This window comes from Streptopelia decaocto (assembly GCF_964273445.1).
Source record: "Streptopelia decaocto genome assembly, chromosome: 15".
Taxonomy (NCBI): Eukaryota; Metazoa; Chordata; class Aves; order Columbiformes; family Columbidae; genus Streptopelia; species Streptopelia decaocto.
The window spans coordinates 14,524,217-14,526,244 of record NC_138670.1 but is presented as its reverse complement, the minus strand read 5'-3'; the positions used below and the strand labels follow the sequence as shown (position 1 = coordinate 14,526,244).

Here is a 2,028-nt window from a genome sequence, read left to right as displayed (position 1 = left end):
GCCTTGGAATTACGATGTCAGTAGAAAAAAAAAATTGTGGAAGGTCCCTTTATTTTACTTAAACACAGAGAGCATGAATTGGTCACTGACACAGCCACTCAGTGAGAAAAGGAAAGCAGGCAGTGAATTACAAAGGGAATTAAAATATTTTCATAATAAACAAACACAAGGAGAAACAGAAAATACTGCACACAGGAGGACCTGCAATGAATTGGACTCTTATGCAGAAGAAGTTAGAGAGAGTTTACAGCTTCAGAAGAAACCCAGTCATCTGTTTCCTCAGGGCATCCTTGAGCTCCTGGTTCCTCATGCTGTAGATGAGGGGGTTCACTGCTGGAGGCACCACCGAGTACAGAAAGGACAAAACCAGGTCCAGGGATGGGAAGGAGATGGAGGGGGGCTTCAGGTAGGCAAACTTGGCAGTGCTGACAAACAGGGAGACCACGGCCAGGTGAGGGAGGCAGGTGGAAAAGGCTTTGTGCCGTCCCTGCTCAGAGGGGATCCTCAGCACGGCCCTCAAGATCTGCACATACGACACCACAATGAACACAAAACAGCCAAAAGTGAAAGAAAAGCCGACTACAAGAAACCCAGCTTCCCTGAGGTAGGAGTGTGAGCAGGAGAGCTTGAGGATCTGGGGGAGTTCACAGAAGAACTGGCCCAGGGCATTGCCCTTGCACAGGGGCAGTGAAAATGTACTGACCGTGTGCAGCAGAGCAGTGAGAAACCCAGTGGCCCAGGCAGCTGCTGCCATGTGGACACAAGCTCTGCTGCCCAGGAGGGTCCCGTAGTGCAGGGGTTTGCAGATGGCAACGTAGCGGTCGTACGACATGATGGTCAGAAGACAATATTCTGCTACTACCAAGAAGGTAAAGAGAAAGAGCTGTGCAGCACATCCTGTGTAGGAGATGTTCCTGGTGTCCCAGAAGAAATTCGCCATGGATTTGGGCACAATGGTGGAGATGGAGCCCAGGTCGAGGAGGGCGAGGTTGAGCAGGAAGAAGTACATGGGGGTGTGGAGGTGCTGGTCCCAGGCTATGGTGGTGATGATGAGGCCGTTGCCCAGGAAGGCAGCCAGGTAGATGCCCAGGAAGAGCCAGAAGTGCAAGAGCTGCAGCTCCCGTGTGTCTGTGAACGGCAGGAGGAGGAACTGGGTGATGGAGCTGCTGTTGGACATTGGCTGCCTGTGGGCATGAGGACCTGTGCAAGGAGGAAAAGACAGTGACACATCAGGGGACACTTCTATGAAGAAAATAAACATGCTGTTTCTCATGGAAAACCCCTTCCCTGATGGAGGGATGTTTCCACTCATTCTGTTTCTACCAACTGAAAAAAACAGTTCATCACAGCTTACAATGCAGCTTGGGCATCTGGTTTCCATGAACACACCTCTGGGTCAAGACCCCCTGTGTTGGTGTCAGAACAAAAACTGACCCACACTCCCACCCCAACCCCAGAGAGCAAGAGCACCAGGGACAGGTGGAGAAACAGGGAAGAACACTGCAATGCAACCAGAAAATAAAGCAGGGACAGAAAGGCAGACGGGCATGCTGTGGAACCTTCTCCTGACCCGGCTGTGCTGCTGCCACTCACAAAATGACATTGTGGAGCAAGTACTTTTAGCACCTTATTTGTGTACTCCATTCCAGGAACCCTTCACCTGGAGGTCCAGCTGCTGAGGTGGAGACTCGTGACCTGGACCCCATGGCTTTGGGGCAGAGGGTCTGCTGGGGAGGAGAGGAGACCAGGGGTTGCACTGGGAAATGTGTCTGCACTGTGTCCTGAATCCCCTCCCCAGCATTTCTGGTCCATCTCCCTCTCCCTGCCCATGTCTGTGCTGCCTGCAGCTGTGTGTCTGTCCCTGGTCTGCTCCCTGTCAGTGTCACAGACCCCGTCCCACCCGCTGTGTGCTCAGCTCTGTCCTGCTCACACCTCCTGGCACTGCCCAGGGGCAGCTCTGTGTGTGCAGGGGCTCAGGAGCAGCTCAGACACGTCCTAACGAGAACTGGGGTCTCAGTGTCTTCTCCA

At 53.0% G+C, this 2,028-nt stretch overlaps 1 protein-coding gene across 1 annotated transcript; it reads right to left on the bottom strand.

The window, feature by feature from the left end:
• Window positions 1-244: 244 nt before the first annotated feature.
• On the bottom strand, window positions 245-1,177 carry LOC309446616 (olfactory receptor 14J1-like; the record flags this gene model as incomplete). The annotated part of the gene is made up of 1 exon (XM_082066481.1): window positions 245-1,177. The coding sequence occupies one exon, from the start codon at window positions 1,175-1,177 to the stop codon at window positions 245-247; it is 933 nt and encodes a 310-aa protein (XP_081922607.1).
• Between the last annotated feature and the right edge of the window lie 851 nt (window positions 1,178-2,028).